General features: G+C 49.6%; 1 protein-coding gene across 2 annotated transcripts in view; it reads left to right on the forward strand.

Moving 5' to 3' along the window:
• The window catches only part of KLHL18 (kelch like family member 18), a 53288-nt gene extending 33478 nt beyond the window's left edge, over positions 1 to 19810 (forward strand). The window contains exons 4-10 of one of the 2 annotated variants that reach the window (XM_079935768.1): positions 4222 to 4420; positions 6601 to 6761; positions 8224 to 8360; positions 9882 to 10119; positions 14008 to 14112; positions 15716 to 15827; positions 16563 to 19810. In XM_079935768.1, coding sequence (XP_079791894.1) covers positions 4222 to 4420; positions 6601 to 6761; positions 8224 to 8360; positions 9882 to 10119; positions 14008 to 14112; positions 15716 to 15827; positions 16563 to 16949 — 1339 coding nt within the window. In that variant the 3' untranslated portion in view covers positions 16950 to 19810. The remainder of the gene's footprint in view (positions 1 to 4221; positions 4421 to 6600; positions 6762 to 8223; positions 8361 to 9881; positions 10120 to 14007; positions 14113 to 15715; positions 15828 to 16562) is intronic. The other variant, XM_079935769.1, reaches the window with a different exon arrangement.
• Positions 19811 to 21574: the final 1764 nt, after the last annotated feature.

Here is a 21574-nt window from a genome sequence, read left to right on the forward strand (position 1 = left end):
TCTTCTTCTGGTCCTCTCTGTCCAATCTAACCAGCCACCACCAGATTTATTCAGTGCTCCCTCACTGTTCCATAGCTGTCTCCCTCTTTGTTTAGATCCTTCTCCCTCCTTGAATTTCTTGGCCTTCCTTTTTCCTTCTGCTCTGCAAGAGCCCACCCAAATTTCACCTCCTGGAATTCTCTGTCCCCTTCAGTCCCCTGGGAGCAATCATTATATGCTCCTTTAGAGTAAGGACCATGGATTATACCCCTACCTATGTCCAGTACTTGGCCGTGACCTTTTGAGGACTGAGCAGATAAGAAGGCTCTTCCTCCCCCTCAAGAGGCAGAGCTCGTAGTCACAAGGTAAAAGCTGCCTTTAACCACTAGAGGCTTGGGGGTGAGGGTTAGTGCTGGGCTGCCCACAGGCAGGGAGAAACCAGAACAGTGCCCCTCTGTCTGTGGTCTCTCCAAAGCCTGGCTCCACCTGATCTCCTCTGATCACAAGGCCCCTGGCCTGAAGACCAGCATTCCTCTGCCTCAGACCTGGCCTCCTGAACCTCATCCCCTCTTAGAGCCAACCTCTCCCTCCCCCATTTCTGTTCCACCAGCTCAACTCACTTAGCAGCTCTGTGGACCCTGCCTGAGGTCCACATCCTGCCTATGTGGTGCTCACGGGCATCAGTGAGCACTGCTGTGTGTGCAGATGGTCTTAACGACCGTGGTAATGATGCTAACACGCAGGGGCGCTCTGCTGGTTTCGTTGGGAGGTAGGTGGTCCTGTTTGGGTTTTGCAGCTGGAGACCATGTAGTGAGTGCAGCCCCAGAGCCTGGCGTGACCTGCCCTAGGATGCCTTCTGGGTCAGCCTAGAGAGCTGCGTGTGATGGGCTGTAGGGCACACACTGTCTGTCCTACTCGTTTGCGAGCTTAAGGACACAGACTGGACTTGGTTCATCTCTGTATTCCCACAGAATTTGGAGAATGACTAAGTAAGGCCCTGTGGAAAGGGTGAAGTTGGCCATTCTCACAAGGGGACAACAGCTCCACCTAGGGGCTTTTGAGTTCCTCACTGTCAACACTGGATCCAGGCTCTATTATAAAGTAGTGTCATGTAAAAAGATGCTTAGAAAAGTGATTTTTAGACCAGTGCAGTTTTTACATGCACCAGTGACATATTAGGAAAAGGTACTTAAAGCACAAAGCCTGATGTTTTGAGTCTGTCCTTGACATTTTTCTGTTCAGCACTGGGAGCCCCCTTCTGAAGCCTAAACTCACACCTTATTCCTGTTTCTATTCTCTGCCACAGGCCCCAGAGGTTTGGCCTTTCTGTTTTCTTTTCAATAGCTACCATCACTGCCTGTGTTCCTGGGGGTGGTTCTCCCTGAGCCTGGCTGCAGAGAGTAATGGAGTCTCCCAGCTGTCCCCTTCCTGTGTGTTCTTGAAGACAAGCATGTGGGCCCTTCAGTTTCAAGGTTTGATTACTAAAGACTTGAGGGAAACCATCCTGAGCGGTTGTGAAAAGGACAGGGCATGACTGAGCACAGAAAAGCTGCAAAGCCGTCAGAATTCTTAGAGCAGTAGTTCCTGAAGCCATTTTGCCTGTTAGATATTCAGCCTGCTGATTTTTTTTTTTTTTTCTTTTTTCCCATGAGGTTGGGGGTTGGTTTTTTTCTGTGGCTCCTTTTCCAGCCTTCAGATGAATGGACCTCCTTGTTTTTAGGTGAGGATTGGAGGTGTGTATTTTCCAAAATTCTTCTCTCAGAACTGGATCAGAACATCAGATGCGTCAATGAACCAAGCCAATAACTTACTTAATTCAAGTCACTGCTTCCTACCTCCGATAAAGCATTACATCTTATCATGGTCAAGCTATGTCAGCAAGGAAGGAGGTTGTGAAGTGGCTATTGACAGATATGGGTCTCTATCTGCCCTTTGGGTTATTGTCCCTCTTGTCTTCCTCCTTCTCCTGAATGGTCCCCTCTCCTGCATGGCAGCTCTCCCTCCTTTTTCCCCACCAGCTGGCTTACAGACAGGCTCCCCACATCCTACCCTCTTAGATGTGAAAGCCCACTTCAGTGGAAAGTGTTTTGTGCTCAATCATTCCAAGCCAGTCAAAGACAACCAAAGGTGAGGCGCAGGAATCCTAACCTGGGAGGGAAAGGATGGAAATGTGTGCCAGTCAGCAAAGTGGATCATCCTTTCCCGCGTCTTTGGACTCTATCCAGTTCCTTGTCCGTGGTATTTGAACCCTCCTCTTGACTTGATGTCAGAGTAGTAGGAATGAGTGAAGCACATGCTGTAGAGGCCCAGGGAGGGTCTGTCCTCGTATCTGATCTGCCATACGTGCTTTTAACAAGTCTCAACCAGGAGAAAGGCTAACGTTACTTGACAGATGACTGAGCTGACATTCTGACCCTGAGTCCCGTATTTCTCCCTGGGCCATGCTGCTTGCCCAGGGGTGCTCAATGCTTATGTTTCCTTGGCCTTTGGAAATGGCCTAGGTTTCCAAAACAATGGACAGAGCCAGTTTAGGCTGGAACGAAACAACAGCTATGCAGAATTTAGACTAGTCATAAAGCCAGGCTCCTGAGATGCTCTGCCCTTTCAGTCCCTGACAGGTCTGCTACTGGCAGTGGGCAATGGTGAATATTGATTAGTAAGTATAGCTTACTGTAACCCTTAAATCAATATGGGGGAGAGGGGGAAGAGAAAGCGTTCTCACAAAGAGTAAACCTGGGCAATTTTAATCTAATATGTACCATCTCCCATCACAAGATTGTCAGTCACAAAATCAAAATAAGAAAAGCCATATCCCCCATGGTCCACTGCTGTCACCAAGATTTTGGAACTACATTGGGCTCATTTGGAATTTTCTCAGGTGTAATAGTAGTAAGAAAAACAAACATAATATAAATTAAACCAGAAGCTAACTTCATACCAAGCACCATGTCGGATGCGTTTCCTACATTCCTACTTAGTCATGGCCACAGCCCTAGGAGGTGAGTAGCTGTTGTCATCACCTTTTTCTAGGCAAGGCTATTACTGACACTTGAGGAGCCTAAGGAATCCACCCAAGTTGCCCAGTGTGGCAGGGTCAGAATTTACCCTGGGTTTCCCTGGCCCTGATGAGTGCAGGTCTGTCTCGGGACTGTGGGAATGTGCACAGAAGGCCAGAGTTCAATCTCAGCACCACCACTTGCTTGTAGAGGGACGATGAGCACATTTCTTAGTTTCTCCGAGCCTCAGTTTTCCACCTAAAAATGAGAGCAATTACTATTGTGGAGTGTTGTTTAAAAAATCCTGGAGAATGTGTCTAGAAACCCTGGCAAAGTACTTGACTCACTGATGGTGCCATATAAGTGATAGCTGCCGCTGTTGACTGAACAGTCGGGCCCATAGAGCCTCTTTTTGTTTAAAAAAAAAGGAAAGAAAAAAGTGTAAGGGTCCTGATATTAAAGAAGTCATTTCTCCATGTGGTTTAAACTCTGATTCTACATCTTCAGGGCCTTCCCGGTGACCAGAGGCGGACATTCAATCAAGAATGTCAACCACTGAAAGAAAGCAAAGTTTTCCAGTATGTGCTCTATTCTTCTCTCCTGAGAGCTGCTTCCCAGGACTTCCCAGAGAACTCACTTCACATAGACACACGGAGCACTAGGCCCAAGAGGCAGGCTCCTTTGAGGATAATCTGCCGTTTTTTTTTGTTTTTTGGGGTTTTTTTTGGCAGCGTTGGGTCTTTGTTGCTGCGTGCAGGCTTTCTCTAGTTGCGGCAAGCAGGGGCTACTCTTCGTTGTGGTGTGCAGACTTCTCATTGTGGTGGCTTCTCTTGTTGAGGAGCACAGGCTCTAGGCGTGCGGGCTTCAATAGTTGTGGTGCGTGGGCTTCAGTAGTTCTGGCTTGCAGGCTATAGAGTGCAGACTCAGTAGTTGTGGCGCACAGGCTTAGCTGCTCTGCGGCATGTGGGATCTTCCCGGACCAGGGCTTGAATCCGTGTCCCCTGCGTTGGCAGGCGGATTCTTAACCACTGCGCCACCAGGAAAGTCCCTGCCTTATTTTTATACCTTTACAAGTTGAGTCCCAGAGAAGCTCACCTGATGTCACACAGGGGGTTTCCACTAAAGCTGAGGGCAGAGCTTGTTTTTTTTTTCCATTCTGTAACTCTACCCAGAACCAACTTGAGAATGATCAAAGATAACATTCTTCCTCTAACTCTTTTCTTTTTATCTTCTCTTACGCCAAAAGGCTTCACCCCAAAAACTGCCTGGGTGTACGCCAGTTTGCTGAGACCATGATGTGTGCCGTGCTATACGACGCGGCCAACAGCTTCATCCACCAGCACTTTGTGGAGGTGTCCATGTCGGAAGAGTTCCTGGCCCTGCCCCTGGAAGACGTGCTTGAGCTGGTGTCTCGGGATGAGCTGAACGTGAAATCAGAGGAGCAGGTCTGTAGAGCAGTCCAGAGGTGACATGGGGGCTGCTGCTCTTTCTCACCTTTGTTTTCTATTTTACTTTTTTCAAAATGTAGATCATGGTGTGTGTGCAGCTGCTGTTTATTATGGGTTTGCTTTATCATACTGTATGCATTTTTCTTGAAAACTTTTTATACATTTTAGTGTCTAAATAATATTCGGCTGATTTTTATCAACCCTGTGACCCTCATTCTTCAATGTTCAGGTTATTTCCAAAATTTACTATTAGAAATAATGTTTCTGTGAACCAGAAATGAGCATAGATAACTTTCTGAAAGAGTCTTACTCTAAAGGAGAGTAGAGCGTGGGGGCAGTTGCTGGGCGGGGGACATGAAGTCAAGAGGCTTTTGTTTTTTTTAAGATGAGAGAAATTACAGTACAGTTGGACTGCTGATGGGAATTTTCTGGAAGAGAGGGAAGAATTGGTAATGTAGGAGAAAAGGGAGAATGGTGTCCTGGGGTAAGTGAGAAGAGACAAGAGTGTAGGGCACGGGGTGTGTGAGAGGAGCTTAGGCTGTTCACATCCACGGCCACAAGAGGGAGAAGGAGAGCACATGCCCAGCGCAGGGGGAGGATGGGTGGGAAGGGAGATGCCAGGAGTTTTTATTCACACTCTCTTCTTGTTTGTTTCTGTGTTCTCAGCTGAGAGTGAGGATGAGGGAGGAATGTTAGACGTTTGAGGAGAGATGAAAAGGTATGAACCAGTCCTCTAGGAAAGGGGGAGAGTAAATGGACGAAGCTCGGGAAATGGAGAGGGCTGGATAGGAAGCAGGGCCAGATGAGATTTTCAGTCACAAGTTCAGTATGAGCTGGTCAGCCCTGTTGTGTGTTTTCTATCAGCTGCATATACTGGTGCAGGGTAGGGGGTGAATTGGATATAAAGAGCTGGACTTCACCAGGTAAGTGTGATTAAGAGAGATAGGAGACTAGCATGGGAATAATGACCCTTGGAATCCGTGTCGGGTGAGAGAAAGGTGAGGAAATAGACTGCAGGGGACCTGAGAGGGAGCCATGCCCAAGGCTAAGTGGAGTTGGTTGCATGGAAGAGGAGGTGAAGCTATTGGCAAGGTGAGGTGTGGGTGATCACAGGGTCCTCTGAGGACAAAGAAGACATCTTCTTGGAGCGGTCAAGAAAAGATTAAATGAGAGTGTAGGGTGTTAGTAGCAGGAGAGGAGTGAAGGACATCCTTTCTGTTCAACAAAAGTGTGGTGCAAGGTGTCTTAAGAGGACAGTGAGTCAATGTTTCTTTGAGCAGAGGGTGACGAGGGCTGGGTGGTGAAGGGCGTCGGATGTGGGGGGAATTGGACCTGGCCCTGCAGGCACCCAGAGCACCACTGCGGCAAGGCCTCTGCTCATCTGGTCAGTTGGTCATGAGTCCTGGCCTATCATGAAGCTGCCTCGGCAGAAGGAGCCCCAGGCTCCAGGAGGCAAGCCGTTGGGATGTTAGTCCCAACTCAGCTCATTTCCTTAATGTCTGAAGAGTCCTCACCCCTCCGTATTAGTGACCGTTAGAAAAGTGAACTCTGAGCTCAGCAGTGTGGACCCTGAGATTTGTAAGAAAGAACCCTGTCCCAAGAGCAAGGGGTTCTGTTCCTGGCTCTTCCACTAGGTAATATGACCCAGGGCAGCTCACATCTATTGCAGTGATGCATTCTACAAGGGCTGTGGGGCTTTAGAGGGAGATATCCTTGTGACCAGAGCCATTAGGGAAGCCTCCTTGGAGAACACGGATCTGGATCCAGGCCTTCAAAGAAATGGGAATGGGGTTAGATGGAAAGGAAGAGATGGGGGCATTCGAGGTAAAGGGGACAGCCGGCCTGGCTAGAGAAGAGGGTGCAGGAGCAGTGGGACGGAAGGTCAACAGCACTTTGTTACAGTACAGGAAGGAAGAAGGAAGCTTTGACAGGTTTTCGTTAGGAAGTCATAATGAAAGCCAGGAAGGTGTTGCAGTAACCTAGGCTTGCCTTTCAAGAGAGTGGGCTGAATGGGGTAGCTGGGGACGTGGAGAGAAAACAGTGGATTCAGGAGACAAGCAGGAGGAAAGATTGGTGGGCCCAGTGTAGGGAGCAGAGGGTTTGAGATTGGAGGGTACAGGGGTGTGGCCTCTGGGTGGAGGAGTTGCCTCCAGAGCTTCCCCTCTCTATTGTGGCAGGTGTTTGAGGCCGTGTTGGCCTGGATCAGATACGACCGGGAGCAGAGGGGACCCTGCCTGCCTGAGCTGCTGTCCAATATCCGCCTGCCCCTCTGCCGGCCCCAGTTCCTGTCAGACCGAGTGCAGCAGGATGACCTGGTGCGTTGCTGCCACAAATGCAGGTGAGCAGAGGTGGGCCTGCACGAGGATGATGCCGAGGGTCTGGACGGAGAAGAGAACTTGGCCACTTAGCTCGGGGGAGGAAGGGTTTGGAGTGGTCGTTCTTTTTTTTTTTTTTTTTTTTTTTTTGCGGTACGCGGGCCTCTCACTGTTGTGGCCTCTCCCGTTGCGGAGCACAGGCTCAGCGGCCATGGCTCATGGACCCAGCCACTCCGCGGCATGCGGGATCTTCCTGGACCGGGGCACGAACCCGTGTCCCCTGCATCGGCAGGCAGACTCTCAACCACTGTGCCACCAGGGAAGCCCTGGAGTGGTCGTTCTTAATTCACAGCACACAGATTGATCTGCCTTCTGTCTAGAACCTGGAAGAGCCTGAGTCTCTCACCTTTGGGCAAAGAAATGTGCCGCATGGGAGCATCAAGGCAAAAGGGGCTTCCTCCCCTAAGTTATTTGAGGATTTTCTGGCATCTCCTTCCATTGAGCTGTTTGTGGACCTACAGGCGTCTATACTGCCTGCCTGGACCCTGTCCACACCAGCAGCTGACTTATTGGTGACTTCCTGGGGCTCCTCATCCTCTTCAGTAAACATTAGTCAGTGTGCTGGCCTCAGGTGGGTCTGCCCAGCTACAGTGATGGGCAGGGCTGGGGCATGTTTAGCAGCATGCAAAACTGTTACCCAGAGTAAATCAAAAACAACAGGGTGCAGCAGAGCCACCAAAACAGCTCAGGAGACGGCAGCCCTGTAGAAGGATTGTTATAAAAGTAGAGCAGCAGAGGAAAATACGCATCTTCCTTCAAGCTGCTCCTCATATTCACAGCTGGTTCAGGAGGGAGTCAGTGGCGTGGTCCATGCAGCGTGCAAGTGTGTGTGTCAGGGAGGGGTGGAGGTGTGGCTGGAGGTAGCTGAGACCCTGTGAGGAGCAGTCTCAAGGGTGCTGTTGGGGGAGTTTGAGCTTTGTTCTGTAGGCAGTGGGCAGTTATCGAAGGGTCTTAGAAAACCAGCTTGGACCCCAGTGTGGAGGCTGGAATGGAGGGGTGGGGCTGGAGGCAGGGAGATCTCTCAGGAGCAGTTGGCTTCTGCTGCCACAGTCCGGGTGAGATGGTTAATTGCTGGGTGTGTGCCATAGGGATGGAAAGGAAGAGCTGGGTCTGAGTGGCAGCAGGATGCGAGCAGCTTGTTGAACCTCCCCAAGGCTAGCTATTTTAGGGAACACCCTGTTTTTCTTCTGTTAAACTAACAGAGATGGGCTCTGCTCATCTTGCCCCTCCAATGGTGAGCACGTCCCAATAGCTGTGTATAGTTTCCCCTGGACTCACCTGGGTTCTTTGAGACCAAACCTTCCAGAAGGCTTCTCCTCCCATGTTTCCCCTGCAGTTGTGGTTGGGGGAGCCAGGCTCAGACCTACAAATGTGGGCCAAGTGGAGAGAATACCTCCTGTCCTAGCATCTTGCACTTTATTCCAGGGACCTGGTGGATGAAGCAAAGGACTATCACCTCATGCCAGAGCGCCGGCCCCACCTGCCAGCTTTCAGAACTCGGCCTCGCTGCTGCACATCTATCGCTGGGCTCATCTATGCCGTGGGGGGCCTCAACTCAGCAGGTATCTTGCAGCTCCCCTTTGTAGAACCCTGTCTTGGATGCCGTGGTTGAAGAAGCACCAAACAACCTAGCCTGGCCCTCTGCTTCCTCCCCCTTGCATGTCACCACCTTTATCCCTCTTGATTTTATATCATTGTTCTGCAGTTAGCGCATGTCAGATATTAATACCATTGAAGCAGAATATCAACGCAAAAGGGCCCTTTAGAAACCCCAGAGGCCTGGCCCCCTTCCTTCACAATGGGGACGTCGAGGCAGGCCCAGAGAACTTTAGCTATGTTCACACAAGTCCTTTGGCTGAGCAAGGACTAGAACTCAGGTCCTGGTTCCTGAGCCTGCACTCTTCCCCTAATATCGCGTCACCTATGGGATTTACTCAGCTTTGGATAGGATATAATCAGAGACCCAGTTCTGTTACCAGGCTAATCACATTCAGTCATGTGGATCTCTGGGCTTAGACTGTGAGAGTGTCACCGTAAGAAGGAAGATTCTCCAAATATGCACGGTCTGCACTATCAATACTTTTTACTCTTCACCTCTTACCTCCAGTGAAACCCACATGCCTTGTAGTCCATGTATTACTGGCAGTTCTTGTATTATACAGTCAAGTTTTCAGGAAACCTCCATGGGGCACCCCCACTCCTGCCCACCCCAGGCACTACTGCAGGGCAGTAGCAATCTAGGAGAGGGCAGGGGAGACACCTGAATCCTTGCAGTGCAGTGGCACAGGGAGTCGTCACCTTGGATGTGAAGGCCAGGCCTTTTCAGAGTCAGCCCAAGCTTGTGGGAGGTGGGGAGCTGGTGGGCAGTCCTGGGCAGTTTCGTTTTTAATTGAAAGTTAATGGGAGGTGGGTACTGGCCTACGCTACTTGTTAACCATATGACCTGGAAAAGGTAAGTCCTCAACTAGTAAATGCTAGAGCGTGGCAGGTGCTGAGTGTCCCAAAGCAGAATAAAACAGGGAGGAGGTTATTTTATTTGATCTTAAAAAACTGATGAAAACGGTAGGGTTGGAGTTATTATTCCTTGCTTCTGTGACTACTATTTCTTGAGCACTTGGTATACTCTAGAACTGTGCTAGGTGTTTTACATATTATATCATTTAATCCTCATGGGAACTCTGCTATGGAGATTATTTCACATGTGAGAACAGAAGATGGGGATACAAAGCAGCTTGCCCAGGGTCACCGCTAGGAAGTGAGAGTCGCATTGGAAGCCATCTCCTGCTCTATGTCGGGGAAATAGTGGTTCCATTTGCCTTCACCTCTGCCTTTAAGCAGGTGAAGAAACTCCTTGCAACTTAAAACTGCCCTCTCTAGAAAGTAAATAAATGCCTCCTGTCTGATTCTGATTTTCCTTAAAGAATTAAGTTTGAGGTTATCATGGCTGCAGTTTCTTAGTGGGCCCTCCTGGCTTGAGTAATTTCTGCGGGAAGAGCTGATAGGACGAAGTTGAACATTCCGTATAATCATTGCGCAACAGCTGTGATCTAAACGAGCGGTCTCATTTGTTTTAATTTGAGTAGCAAATTTTTATGCAGGTGATTCCCTGAATGTGGTGGAAGTGTTCGACCCCATCGCCAATCGCTGGGAGAAGTGCCATCCCATGACCACAGCCCGCAGCCGTGTCGGTGTGGCCGTGGTGAACGGACTCCTCTATGCCATCGGGGGGTATGACGGCCAGCTGCGGCTGAGCACTGTGGAGGTCTACAACCCAGAGACGGACACGTGGACCCGAGTGGGGAGCATGAATAGCAAGAGAAGGTATTCTGGGAGCCGGTCTGTACGTCCTGAGCATACACACCAGGCATCTGGGGGACACCACGCTAGACAAGCAGGGCACATTATAAAGTAGACGCTAGCTTCAGCCTGGGGATCCCCTGCAGCCAGGCCAGCCACTGCCCGTACCTCCTGGAAGCCAGCCCCCATCTGCTTAAAAGTAAAACCCCTGCCTTGTCCTTTGAGGAACTTGGGGAGACAAGACAGGGAAGACAGGGACGTGTGGAAGTTGTATTATTATTTAAGTGCCAGGTAAGAACTAAAGGTTTGTATTATGGAAGACGCGAGGCAGGAGAGAAGCTGGACTGGAACATCTGGAAGATTTCAGGGAAGAGGTGAGATTAAAGTTGAAACCTGAAGAATAAGGAGGATTTAACTTTATTAGTCATAAAAGGGAATCCGAGGTGTTCCTCTTTATACTTTCTTTCCCCCAGGATCCCTGCCCCACATGTGCTTTCACTACCGGGGAGTGTGTGAACCACAACAATGCTCTTTACTTCTGGATGCCACACGTCCCCCAGGCATGAGCACACAGCTAGTTGTGAGGTGGACCGAATTTATGTCTCTTTTTTTTAAAATAAATTTTTTAATTAATTACTTTATTTATTTATTTATTTTGGGCTGCGTTGGGTCTTCATTGCTGTGCGCAGGCTTTCTCTAGTTGTGGCCAGCCTTACTCTTCCTTGCGGTACGCGGGCTTCTCATTGCGGGTGGCTTCTCTTGTTGCAGAGCGCAGGCTCTAGGCACGCGGGCTCTAGAGCACAGGCTCAGTAGTTGTGGCACACGGGCTGAGTTGCTTTGTGGCATGTGGGATCCTCCTGGACCAGGGCTCAAACCCGTGTCCCCTGCATTGGCAGGCGGATTCTTAACCACTGCGCCACCAGGGAAGTCCCGACTTTATTTCTCTTAACGCCTTCCAGCCACTTGTCTCCTCCTGCTCACATTTCCTGAGTAAGAAAACATAGTGCCTCCATTTAGTCTTCTTAGTGCCAAAGTGACTGGCAGCATCCTTCCTTATGTCAGCCGTGTGTGGGGTATTGTCATGGTTGGACGGCAGGAGCTTTGGAGGGGGAGAGTGTAACTGGACAGGCTCTGTGTTCTCCTACCCTTGGGGTAGCCGCCCCAGATTGTGGTGTTTTGTTTGTTTGTTTGTTTGTTTTTGGCTGCGTTGGGTCTTTGTTGCTGCACGTGGGCTTTCTCTAGTCGCGGCGAGCCGGGGCTTCTCTTCGTTGCAGTGCGTGGGCTTCTCATTGCGGTGGCTTCTCTTGTTGTGGAGCACGGGCTCTAGGCGCACGGGCTTCAGTAGTTGTGGCGCACGGGCTTAGTTGCTCCATGGCATGTGGAATCTTCCTGGACCAGGGCTCAAACCAGTGTCCCCTGCATTGGCAGGCAGATTCTTAACCACTACGCCACCAGGGAAGCCCCCAGATCATGGTTTCAGATGACGCTCTGATGTTTCTCTTCCAAAACTAACGGAAGATAGGACAGCCATCCAAGGCCCCCTACCCGTTTAACCAGAACAGCTCTGTGTTTATCCCTTTTATGTATTGAGCTTCCTTGACATATGCCCAACTTTAGGAGGAAAAAGTTAAATGAAACTTTTTTTGAAAGGGGCAGTTCGAAAACCACTGGACCAGTTGCCCTTTAAAGGCCTTTCTGCTTTGTAATTCTCTCATCTGAGAATTTGCCTTACAGACCCCTTTGTCTGGCCATGATTTGGGTTTTCTACTTGTAAGATCATGTGACTGCCAAAAAAAAGATCAAGTCACTGCATGTGGTCAGGAAGAAGAGTCATGTTGCAGTGTGGAAGTCCTTTGCCACATGAAATTGTCACACATGGTCCGTGATACACATGGTGTATCACGTTCAGTAGTGTTTGTTTGTGGCCTTGAGCAGGGGGGAATCTGCCTTTGTACCAGTAAGATTCACAAAAGGCCAAAGTAGCTTTGTTTTTGGAAGAAAAAATATGTGTATAAGATCTACTCCTCCCGAAGCCGTAAGCTACACTCTCATGGTTCCTTCCTCCCCCCACCCCCCACCTCTGCTTCCGTGCTTCCCCTTCTTGCTCCTTGGATACTTTGCAGCTTTCTGTGGCCTCGAATGACTCACTGCTCCATATATATCACCAACCAGGAGGGCCTTTTTCACTTTGATGTCAATCAGTTGTTCATTGTGTGTCTGCTCTGGGCCACTTGCTAGCTGTGATGTCACAGGGTTTGGAGTGCTGTCTGGGAGGAGCCCTCCGGGTAGCCCTTTCCCTCACTGTGGTTAATGCCCTGTTATTAGTAGTGTGGGCCCAGCTCCATTTCGTCCCCTTTAAATTACAGGCTACCTTAAAATGTTCATAGTCACTTCTCCCCTGATGAACCACACACCCTCTGTCCTGCCAGTTGGTGACAGCCTCCTTTCTGCCGTCATTCCCTGTCCTTCTCCAGTCTTCCAGGCTGCTTGCGTGGAGCCTTCTCCCATGCCTTATCCAGTCCACACTGGTCAGCATTTCTCCCCCTTGTCTCTTCACACTGTCTTTACCGTTTCGTTGATAGTTAATCTCACACAGTTTTGTGGCACCTCTCAATTCTTCCTCACATTTTTGTTGAACTCCTAAATTGTTACTTTTGTCCACTTCTAGAAGGATAGTGACATGTCTAGTGAGTTTGTGACCTTCCCACAGTCCTCTCCCAAGGCAGGTCCTTTTCCTCTTTCAGGCTGGTTCAGGGACATCGTGTGTGTGTATCACTTTGATTTGCTGTGTACATTTGGAAGGGGGCTATAAAGCCTGGTATAGTTTATCTTCCTATTTGTTAGGCACCCAGATTCATTTTTAATCTTCTCCAGCATCAGGTTTGAAAACAGTGCATCGGGCAGCTTGGCATTCATGTTTAATTTTTCATGAGGCTTTATGTAGAAGATTCTTAGGAGAACTTGGCATGATGAACAGTGTGGGAATCAGACTTGTGTCATGGAAATCTAAGGCATGCCTCTCTCTGGGCAGCCCTGAGAGGATAGCCCAGACTCCCCAAGCCACAGCTACTCATCTATACAGTGGTGATGGTGATGCTTCATGCAGGATGTGGTGAGAGTGGAAAATAGCAAGTGTGGAGCACCTGATGTGTGTAGTAAGTACGAAACAAACAGAAGCTGTTGCCTCACCCACTAAGACAAATTAGGGGACATGCAGGGCCATGTATGTAATGAAAAGATGTCTGTCAAACTTTACAGTGAATTGCGTGGGGAAATCAAGGTAACACAACAAACGTATGTTGAGGGCTTGTTACGTACGAAGCACCACATTAAGTACTGTCAGGGTCACACTGATAGAGACCCCAGTCTTCCAGGAGGTTCCCACTTGTTAAGAGGTGACGGGTCGATTCCTGGTACCCCGTGGGCAGGAGTCTGGCTTGCTCAGTTCTCTAAACCTGGTGCATGGGACGGTGTGCCTCATGAGGGCCTGATGAAAACGTGCTGAATGAATGGACGACTGACAGGAGCTGTGATAAAGGAGCTGTTCTGGGAGTGTGGGGTTGGGAGGGAGTAATTCTTGCTGGGCAATGCAGGATGGCTTTTGGAGGAGGAGAGAGAGGAATTTGACCTGGGCCTTAAAGTTAAATCAGACCCTGAGCACGGCAGGGCGGAAGATGAGCATATCAGGGACTGAGGAGGAGGGAGAGGAAGTAACCCCAGGCAGGGGGGCAGGAGGCAAGAGGAATCACAGGGCAGCTCCTTTCCCCTCAGTGTTACACTTTGCTTAGTCACATTCCTGGGATTTAGGTCTGTTCTAGAAAGAGGCAGTTGGGGGCTAGGTTTACTTCTCAGTGAGCGTGAGAGGTTGCCCCAAGAAGTCTGAGGCCCATCGGGATGACACCTCTGTTTCAGTGCCATGGGGACGGTCGTGCTGGACGGGCAGATCTACGTCTGTGGTGGCTATGATGGCAACTCTTCTCTCAACTCTGTGGAGACCTACTCACCTGAGACGGACAAGTAAGGACTCCAGCTCCCCTGGGGCAACTGGAGCTTGCTAAACAGAGTATGAAAAATCAGAACTGCAATCTTTTAATCATGCTTCTAAGGATAGGGAATATCTCACCTATTTAGCCCCTGTAGTACCTTGCATATAATAGGCATTTAATAACCTTTGGTTAAATGAATGAATGATTAAATAAATTCTAAAAACAGTCTGCTTAGATACTTGGAAACAGTTATTAATGCTGTGTACCTCTTAACTAAATCAGCGCATTTTAATAGAAATGCAGGTGAAAAGGGATGAGAAATAGATGAACAGCCCTTTCCAAAGTGGGTAAGATAGGATTTGGGGAAAAAAAGTTACATTTCAGATACTCAGAGAAGCTTGGGAAACATTGATGTCTGTACCACCAGAGGCCTCATCTTCCCATAATGCATATTACTGTTTTAAAGACTGAAAAATTATGCGGCAGAGAAACCTCTTTAACTTCATTTTATCTAACACCTATCACCATCTGGTGGACTTATTTTGCGGAACACTCTTTGGAAAACACTGGCAAGGTTAGCCCGAGTTCTTCATTTCAGTATTTGAATCTGCTTTTACTATAACAGTATAAGCACATTAGTAGAATGGATTCATCACAGTGCTTTTAAGCCAATATTCCATTCACTTAACCAACTTACTATGTATCGGGCAGCGAGCAGGGTGTCTCAGATCCTTAAGTAGCACCTAGTCTGTTGGGGCCACAGCACAAGGTGATCGTCCTCCCTTGGGTGCCTATGTCTAGAGCTCTTGGGCACAGAGTGGGGAGGGCTCTCATCTTCCCCACAGCTTGCGGGGAGAGTCAGGTTGCAGAGATGTCTTCTAAGGGGAGACCCATCGTGGATAGTGGGAGACGTGCATCCCAGGTGGGGGGACAGCAGGAAGAGAGGCTTGGAGATAAGAAACAGCTGTGTGTGGTTGAGGAGCAGGTGTGGGTGGCGCATGGCAGGAAGCAAAGCTGGAAAGTGGATGAGGACCAAGTGGTAAAGAACCACATTAAGGAACTTGGACTCTGCCTTAGAGGAAACAGGAGTCCTCACTAGAGGACGTGCTGTGCAGGATCGGAATGGGGATGTTCTGAAAGCCAGGCCACCTGTAAGGGGACTGTTGCAGTGGTCCAGTGAGAGGCCAGAGCTAGGGCAGCAGTAGTGGGATGGGGACAAGCAGTGACTAGGAAGCAAACCAGGGGGGTCATGGTGACCACAGAATGTTGAGGATGATGGAGAAGAGGTCATAAAAATGCTGAGATTATAAGTATAGCAACTAGGTAGCTAGTGGTCCCATTATCGAGACCAGGGAGTGTGATGGAGGAGCAGATCTGTCAGAGACGTCTTGCTTGGGCGATGTTAATTTTGAGTGCCGGCAGAGATGACCAGCTATGGGCCCGAAGCTTAAAGTGAGAGGCGGCAGCCAGAGTGAGCCCTTAGCAGAGGTGGTGTGGGAGGCGATAAGAAGTGGGGAGATCGTCCAGGGTGAGATGGAGCACAGCACAGTTCCCCTGAATCCTTCTAAGCTGTCTTGGGAGGACAGGAACACCAAATCTCATGGCTCCCCTTCTACTTTGCCTCTTTCCTGAAGGTGGACTGTGGTGACCCCGATGAGCTCCAATCGCAGTGCTGCAGGGGTTACAGTCTTTGAGGGCAGGATATACGTGTCGGGCGGCCATGACGGTTTGCAGATCTTCAATAGTGTGAGTCTGGGCTCCTCCTGGGCTAAGGGCACCCAGTCTTGTTTTCTTTGAGAGTTATTTTGGAAGGATATTCTTTGGGAAAAGCCTCAGCCTTGCCATTGCTAGGTAAGGTGTCATCCAGAGGCCTCAGGCCATCTGCCACATGCTCCGAAATGCTTCCAAGAATGGGAACCAGTGTGCACAAAGGAGAGAGGTAGGGTGTGGCCATACCACCCACACCCCCACCCTGTTCAGTTCCCCAGCGGATGCTGCGTGAGACCCGGTGAAATTCCTGCCCAAAGTAAGCCCAGTCATATACAGAGGGTGAATTTTCAAATAGTTGCATTCTTCTGGATAATTTGTTTGAAATTGCATTTATTCTTTTAAAAAAATCTCGAGAGCCACTTGCTGGTCACTCCAAAGTCAGTCAGTGCTGTGAGGGAACACGCTGTGCACGGATCTCAGGAGACCCTACTCTCATCCCAGCTCTGTCACTACATAGCAGTGCATCCTGGGCAACTCCTTGATTTGTTTCCTCAGGTGTAAACAGAACTGGTCAGGTTAGGCTATCTCTCTCTCACCTGTCCCTATAAGCCCACGAGCAGGTGCGCAGCTGAGGAAACTGGGCATCCGGGGCAGAGCACACACTGGCAGAACTCCTTGTCCCCAGGCCTCCCCCTGGGGCCTGATGCCAGGTGGGCCACCGGTGACCAAGCTTTGGCTTTGACTGAACCTGCACCTGTCTCCCCGCTGCAGGTGGAGCACTACAACCACCACACAGCCACCTGGCACCCGGCGGCCGGCATGCTCAACAAGCGCTGCCGGCACGGAGCTGCATCCCTGGGAAGCAAGATGTTTGTGTGCGGGGGCTACGACGGCTCGGGCTTCCTCAGCAGCGCCGAGGTGTACAGCTCTGTGGCGGACCAGTGGTGCCTGATAGTCCCCATGCACACACGCCGGAGCCGGGTCTCCCTGGTGGCCAGCTGTGGGCGGCTCTACGCCGTGGGGGGCTACGACGGACAGTCGAACCTGAGCTCGGTGGAGATGTACGACCCAGACACGGACCGCTGGACGTTTATGGCCCCCATGGCATGTCACGAGGGAGGGGTCGGTGTGGGCTGCATCCCTCTCCTCACCATCTAAGGCGAAGGGTGGGATGTGGTGGAGTAGGGATCTGGTACAAACACAGGCACTTCCTTCCAGGGTTAGTCCCCCTCGGAAGAGGTGGTGGACCAGAAGACAGGGTGAAATGTGAGCTCGCCAGAGGTACAGTTTTCCAGGTGCTTAAGTCCTCCCTCCCTGTGCAGCCCTTGTGACCTTCAGGCCTAGGTCATCAAGATGCACAGCGTGGGACAGAAGCCCCTCTGGGTCCCGCAGCTGGTGACACAGGACTGCTTTGCTGGTCCACATGTCCACAGGCTCCATCCAAGCCCAGCTCCCACCTGCCACAGCTCTGTGGGTCGCCCATCTGCAGAGTGTCTTCCATCTGACACTCCTTGCCTACTGCTTGCCAGGTGTGTTGTGGCCAGTTTGCGATGGGGTGGCTTCAGTGGCCAAGCGTGTTGGAAACTGTGGGGTGTGGGTGGGAGAGGAGGGACACAGGCCGGGTTGTCCTCACTGCGAGGCTGCAGCCATGGCAGTGCTGGTTGCACACACGCACCTCCTCCTTCCATCCGAGCGCACCGAGAATTTTGTCTGCATTGCTGAGTAAGCACGAAGAACAGAAGCTTTTCCTGTGTCTAATTTTGGGATTTCAGCGAGGTCTTTTTCAGCTTGTTCAGGAGAAACAGAGGGAGAGGATAAAAGATACTTGAAAGAAACTGAAGGAAAGTTAAAGAAACGCTTGAAAGAAACTGAGAAGAAAAATAATTTTTTAAAGTGAACATTTTTTTGCAAGAAGAAAACATAAAAGACACTAGAGGCAAATATGTGTTTAAATGGAAAACCACCCAACGTGAAAAGGGTGGTATCCGCTCCCACATTCGGATCCCAGGGTCCTAAGGCCTCGCATGGCACTCGGGGTTCCCTCTGAGCCCCTGTGTGTCCAGAATCAGTGCGCACTCGACCAGTTCTGTAGCAAGGTGCTCGTGGGGTTTGTCTTCACACCCACTATCAGAGGACTTTTTTAATCGTAGGCTTAGCGAGTTGGCTAAGTTATTGCCACTCTTCTAGGTGGGGGCTCCTGGCTTGTCGCTGGAGGCTCCAGATGCCCCTGTGGTTATCTCCCACTGCCACCATGGCACTCATGCAGATTCCCACCCCACTTTCATTCCTTCCTTATTTGACCAGCAGGAAACAGCAGGTCTGGCCAGATTCTCATTTGCCCATCTATCATTCTTGGATAGTTTTCTTCATCGTGATGCTTCTGAGGTACATTGACCATTTGTACCTCTAGAACCTAACCAGAGACTTGGTCCTTCCACCAGCCACGGCTGGCTTGATCCAGTAACCATATCTACCCTGCCAGTCCGCTGCTCCTCCATCCACTCGCCAATTCCAGGGGTCTGGTCTCCCCTCCAGCCCTTGGCAGACTGACCAGCAAGGTGGACCTTTATATTCTAGCAAAGCTGGCTTTATGACGTAAAGAACTAAAAGCTGAAAGAATCTCTTGCTGCTGCAAAGAACAGATTTTATATTTCTTCCTATGATCTTAGCTAATGACCTCTTGAAGAGACTCCATGCTCCTCCTTCCTCCTCCCTGGATGGGACCTTGATGCTGCACAGTGGGACCCCAACAGGAGGACTCTTCTCTTACCAGTGCACTGGGCAGTGGAGCTGTCCTTCAACTGCTGCTGCCAAAATTTGGTTTTCCAAAATTCTTCCAGTAGAGACTAAAAGAGGATACATTTCCAATGCAAGATTGGGTCTCAGGGTCCCAATCTCTACTTGGTTGGCCTGCCCATCGCTGCCTGCCTGGGTGTCCTGGAAGCCTGTTCAGAAAGGCACCATGTGACACCTGAGACGTCTCTCCTACCCTGGGACTGTGAGGTTTACCAGTGTGTGCAATCGCCATGTTTCCAGAGGGAAGTACCTTTGTTACCTGCCACTTAGGAGCTGGGCCTCTGCTAAAAGCACTTGAAAATGATGTTTTTATTTTAAAAGACTTAACAATCTGATATAGTTGAGCCTGGGCTTGTGGTAGAGCTCTGGCATTTCTCGCTCCCTGTCGGTTTGCCTGTTAGAGGTAGACTTGGAAGGAGGGTGGGGTCTGTTATTCCTGTTAGAGAGGCGTTATCAGTGCTTGTCTTCTTATTATAAGCCCCTTTCTTTTGTGAATTTGCAACAGCACTGACAAACCTGGGTTGTGAATGTGTTAAGAATCAACCAGTGGACCTCACCAGGTCCTTAGGATGCTGACCCAGATTTTGCCATTGGGGTTGAGAGATCATTTTCCCATGATCTGCTGCTCTTGTGATAGCCTTCCTACATCTACTCCCACCTCCTGGTGTAGAAGTTACACTGCTCCACCTGGGGTCAGTGTTTCCAAGTAAGGTGAAGCCAGTGCCTTGATCTGGGCTCTGAGCACAAGTGAGCAAACACTAACATTTTCACACTCTCCACAGTTGGTTCCTCAGTCTGACGGCGATGACTGTTTACAGGTGGCTGGTCTGACCCTTTGATGTTGGAGCCTTTCCAGTAAAACCATGAAAAGAAGAGATGCCACCCATAGGTATTGTGAAAAGGGTATAGGGCAGATACTGTGGACAGTGAACCTTGGGGTCCGGCCCAGCTCTGAGCAGAGGACTGTGGCATTCGCTGTCCTAGGGTATTTCCCCTTAGATAACACAAGGAACCTTCTCTTCTGGGTTTCATCCGAGAGCAAAGCCAGGATGGGAGCTGAAGTCCAGCCTTTTGACTTGGCCACAGAGATGTGAGTAGGTAGGAATTCCGATTCCCCCTCCCCCCAATTTATTGTTTCCCAGAAAAATCTTAATTCCTTTTATTTATAGAACGCATGTCTTTTGTGTTAAGAAACCAAAGAGAAATAAAGAGTACACTCCTAATATCTTCTTGCCCTTTCCTGATTTTATTTTTTTTTAATTAGAGGTAAATCATATTTTTATCGTAATTCAGTGAAAAAATATTGGACAAAGTGAAAATATTTCTGTGAAAATAAGGAAAAAGCCCAACAGCATGGCAAAAGTAGTCTTTGGAGAGACGTGTATATTTTATAAGAATGGGTTCTGATGAGAAATATATGCAAAAGACTTCCTGAGCGTGTTGCATATTTGCTCCTGTCCGGATCACCACTTCTCTTGGATTTCCCCCTTTCTTCACTCCCTGCCATAAAACTCCTAGAGTTCCTAAGTGGAATGTGACTGCCTGTGACCACCTGGAGCCAAAACCCCCAGCTCCTTTTTTATACCTCCAAGCCAGAGGTGCTTAGCTTTGGTGCACATAAAAGTCACTGGAAATTTTTTAAACCACAGATTGACTTGTAGAACCCTCCCCAGAGACCAATTCCCTAGGGCTGGGGTGCAGCGCAGGCCCTGTGCAGGCAAGTTTCCACCATGGTTGGTATGCTCATCCCAGTGTGAGAACCAGACTCCAGTGTTTAGTTTCCTCTTCCAGATCTGCCTTCCTAAGACTGCATCCTGGTTACTGTGGTGGTGGATTTTAGGAAGCTCTTCATGCACACTTTTCCAAAAGTCAGTTTATGGTCAGCCTCATCCAGTGGGTAATGGTTGTACTCTTGGATGACAACTTTTTGTGTGTGTGTGGCTGTGTTGGGTCTTCGTCACTGCACATGGCCTTTCTCTAGTTGCGGCGAGCAGGGGCTACTCTTCGTTGCAGTGCGCGGGCTTCGCGTTGCGGTGGCTTCTTTTGTTGTGGAGCATGGGCTGTAGGCACACGGGCTTCAGTTAGTTGTGGCACACGGGCTCTAGAGCGCAGGCTCAGTCGTTGTGGCTCACAGGCTTAGTTGCTCCGTGGCATGTGGGATGTTCCCAGACCAGGGATCGAACCCGTGTCCGCTGCATTGGCAGGCAGATTCTTATCCCCTGCGCCACCAGGGAAGCCCTGGATGATAACTTTTTAAAAACGTTTTTGGAAGGGTATGTCACTCCCACGTACACCCCCTCAGCATGTTTCACATATAAACACTGTTGATTCTCACTTGGTCCTCTTAGTAACCTCTGTGCAATAGGTGACATAGCTCATTTTAACATAAATTTTCTCAGAAGGGCTGAGTAACTGACCTGATTCATCCACTAATTGGTAGTATCGTCAAGAATTGAGACCAAATCTCCACATTCACAGTCCAGTTCACCTGAGGAAAGCAGTGTCTTCGTCCTCTGGAGCAGCTGATTCATCCAGCCTCCATGCCCCGAGTGTGGAGGTCTGCTGCCCAGTACTGTGATGGCCTTCGAGAAGCAGACTGAGCAGCGAGAGAAAGAGAAGAACCCTGTTTGGATTATGGAAACAGGTACCTTTGTGTTGAAAAAGAGGAAACCAGATTATCTGTGGACTCTACTGTGGGAGAAAGGTCAAATGCCTCTAAAGTATTAACAGCCCTTTCCATGAACCTACACCCCTTTGCTCAGAACCAAAGAGCTCATGGGTAGAGCTCTTTGCTCAGAACCAAAGAGCTCATGGGTAGAGCTCTTTGCTCAGAACCAAAGAGCTCATGGGTAGAGAGTGGACCAGTGAACTTTAGCTAGACTCATCTGCTTGACTTTCCATTTCTTTCCATGTTCTTTGAACTCTGCTTTCCCAACTAGCAGCAGAGCCCACTCCTCTTCACCCCAAAGATCAACAGTACTGGTTTT

Source organism: Stenella coeruleoalba (assembly GCF_951394435.1).
Source record: "Stenella coeruleoalba genome assembly, chromosome: 10".
NCBI classification, from domain to species: domain Eukaryota; kingdom Metazoa; phylum Chordata; class Mammalia; order Artiodactyla; family Delphinidae; genus Stenella; species Stenella coeruleoalba.